Raw genomic sequence first — 3,021 nt, 5'->3', positions numbered from 1 at the left:
GACACAAAATAAACTCCACATTCTCTTTCTGTCTCTCTGTCTCTTTGTCTCTCTGTCAGTCTCTCTCTGTCCCTCTCTGTCTCTGTCTCTTTCTCAGGTGTGAATGTATGTTTGTGCATAGTTTCTTTTGTTTTTCTTTTTCTTTTTAATTTAAGAGAGAAGTAAGTGGATTGTGTGGGGAAGGTATCTATTTGGAGTTGGGGGAAGGGAAAGTATATAGTCAAAATATATTGTATGAAGAACCAAACAGCAAAAATTATTTTTTTTGCATGTGTGTGTATTATTGACTAAAAAAATGCTGATATCAAAACTGAGACATTATCCCTTGAGAAAAAGCTTTGTTGGGACAACTTACTGTTATAAATGAGGTTCTAATACAACCGACATCCACTGCCCTAAGCCTTGTAAACCCTAGATCTGCAAATGGAGCCTTACATAAATTTGAGACCAGGAAAGAGTTACCCTGTGTTAGCCCTCATAAGGCCTGGGATCTGTGTTCTCTCTCCAGGCTTGTGTGGTTCTTCTGCACTGCTCACATGTGGTTTGACAATAAATTCACATAAGAGTGACATTGCTCAAATCATTACTCAGGACTAGGCAGGATTTCTGGAATGTCCCCTCTCCTGTCCTAAACCTGGACATTTGCCTTGCATATTCTTAATCCCTTCTAAGCCAAAAACAGGTTTCAATAGGATGTAAAATTGATAAGCTTAAAAAATGTTTCCTTTATTAAAACATCAGTTACACATCTGTCACTTGACTTCCATGTGCTTCCTTCTAATCATTTCATGTACTTGCAACAGGGGACCTTCTCTGGGAAACAGCTCCCAGGACGCCTGGCAGAAGGAGGACAAATGGCTCTGACACAGTACCCTCCATTGGTGTGGCAGTGGTCAAGTTCTGCTTCGTATCCAATACTTTTTAAATTTCCAACAGCTGCAAGGAGAGAGTAAATATCCTTTAGAGTCATAGCTATAATGTCAAATGTTTGAGAACATTTTGGGGATACAAGATAGATAGATAACATATCTAAGTTCATGGGACAATTTTCCCTTCCAAGCAATTGTCTTGAAATTGAACCTTGAAGACAGGTAATAAAATCACACACTTGGCAAGGGTGAGCAGCAGAATTATGAGTGTAGCTTTCATGTTGGATATTAAGACTCTCACTTCTTCCCCAATACACCTATTATTCCATCTTACAGTTGTGGCTAAGATGCCATATATACGATTTCTTAATGGTATAGGCATTACTGCACCAGGAACTTAGTCTGAAGTGCTTCATTTCATTTCTACTCCTTAGTAGTCAGATTGGTCATTCTGACTCCGGTCCAAGTTTCCAGACTTCTCACCACAATTTCCGCCCAAACCTGTAATTGTTAGTGTTACACTGATACTATGGTTGCCTTGGGAAATTTTTGTAGGTTTCAGAAATTGGTACTTATTCTGCCTTCTGTGGGATATCACAGTACACATAGAATGTATCCTAGATTAGTCTTCAACAGTATCTAGGATGGAACAAAATTACACTGTGATACACCTGGTAACCATCAAGTAGCAATTTTACACACATCCTCTGGTAATTTCTGGGCTGACACAAATGTTCTGAAAATTCCTGCTCAGAAGTTCCAGTTTTTTAGTATCCTAGAATGTGATCGGTTTTGGAGACAGGCATTTACAGATAATTGACATTAAATGAGGTATTTATATCAGACACTAATCTGGTTGGTTGGCAGAAAATATATACAAAGCATTCTATGTACTTATCACCAGCCAAGAGAAGAGGCTTTGTTTGTTCAGTTTTGTTCTCTGGAAATTGTCGAGCCCCCTTGCAATAGTCTATAAAATATGTATAGGCTCATAAAACACTTAATCAAAGATGTTAAAAACCATGACGATGAGGGGTCTTCAGCACTGAAGAAAGAAACTGAAAAAGACACTAGGAGATAGGAAGTTCTCCAATTTTTGTGTGTCAGCTCATTACTAATGTTATAAATCCATGACAATGAAATTGATCTACAGAGTCAAGGCATCCCCACCAAAATCCCAAGGACATTCCTCACAGGAACAGTGAAAACATACAATCCTTAAGTTCATATGACAATGTAAGGGACTCCAAAAGAGTGACAGCATTTCTGAGCAGAAAGAACAATATTGTAGGGGCTACAATATCCCTTTCATTTATACCNCAGTTCTATAGTGTAGTATACAGAAACAGTATGGNATCAGCACAGAAGCAGAAAACATCAATAGCATAGAGTAGAAGGCCTTGAAGTAAGCCTACACAGCTACTAATGAATTCTTGTGAGAAGTGCTGTGGTTAATTTCTATTGTTAATTTAGTTAGATTGAGAAACAGCTAGCAGGGTAGCAAGTTAGAGAAACATAAAGAAAAAGAACTCCTGCCAAGATGTAAACATGCAAAGGTGTCTGAATAGGATATGGTGATGGTTTGGAAATAAAAATGTTATAAAACATGAAATGGCTCACATGTTGTAGATCTTGTTTCTGGTTCATGGCCCTAATGTGAAAATTTCTAGGCAGTTTAGGAGAAGTAGCTCACAAGGGGCAGATGGAATCTTTGCTCTTGCATGCTCTTCTCTATGTCTTAGCCCCTTCCTGCCATGTGGTAAATAAATGTCTATGCCACTTGCCCCAGCACTGTGTTCTTTAGAAGTGCATGGGCTGTGCATGGAGCATGCATGGGGCAGACATGGGGTATGTATGTAGTGGCCTTCAGATTTTTCATAGAGACCAATTATATGAACTAAAGTACATACCTACACACACACATACACACACACACACACACACAGATTCACACACAGATTCACACACACACACACACACACACACACACAGAGATTCACACACACTGGAATGTAAAGGGATATGTGGTCTGTGTTATCATTTGCTTAGTTCTCAAAGTTGACGAGTCAGTTTGCAGTTCACCATGGAAAGAGTCTCAGAATATCCTCTTTCTGCTTTTCATTTTCCCAATCCAAGGAGACTACCTGTGAGG

General features: G+C 39.0%; 1 protein-coding gene across 1 annotated transcript in view; it reads right to left on the bottom strand.

The window, feature by feature from the left end:
- Nucleotides 1-781: 781 nt before the first annotated feature.
- LOC110300143 (beta-defensin 2-like) overlaps nt 782-3,021 on the bottom strand; it is a 6,793-nt gene continuing 4,553 nt past the window's right edge. The window contains exon 2 of the mRNA XM_021170210.1: nt 782-936. Within this exon, the coding sequence (XP_021025869.1) occupies nt 782-936 (155 nt within the window). The remainder of the gene's footprint in view (nt 937-3,021) is intronic.

The sequence above is a fragment of the Mus caroli genome, chromosome 8 (assembly GCF_900094665.2).
Source record: "Mus caroli chromosome 8, CAROLI_EIJ_v1.1, whole genome shotgun sequence".
Taxonomy (NCBI): domain Eukaryota; kingdom Metazoa; phylum Chordata; class Mammalia; order Rodentia; family Muridae; genus Mus; species Mus caroli.
This window is presented reverse-complemented; position numbering and strand designations above follow the sequence as displayed.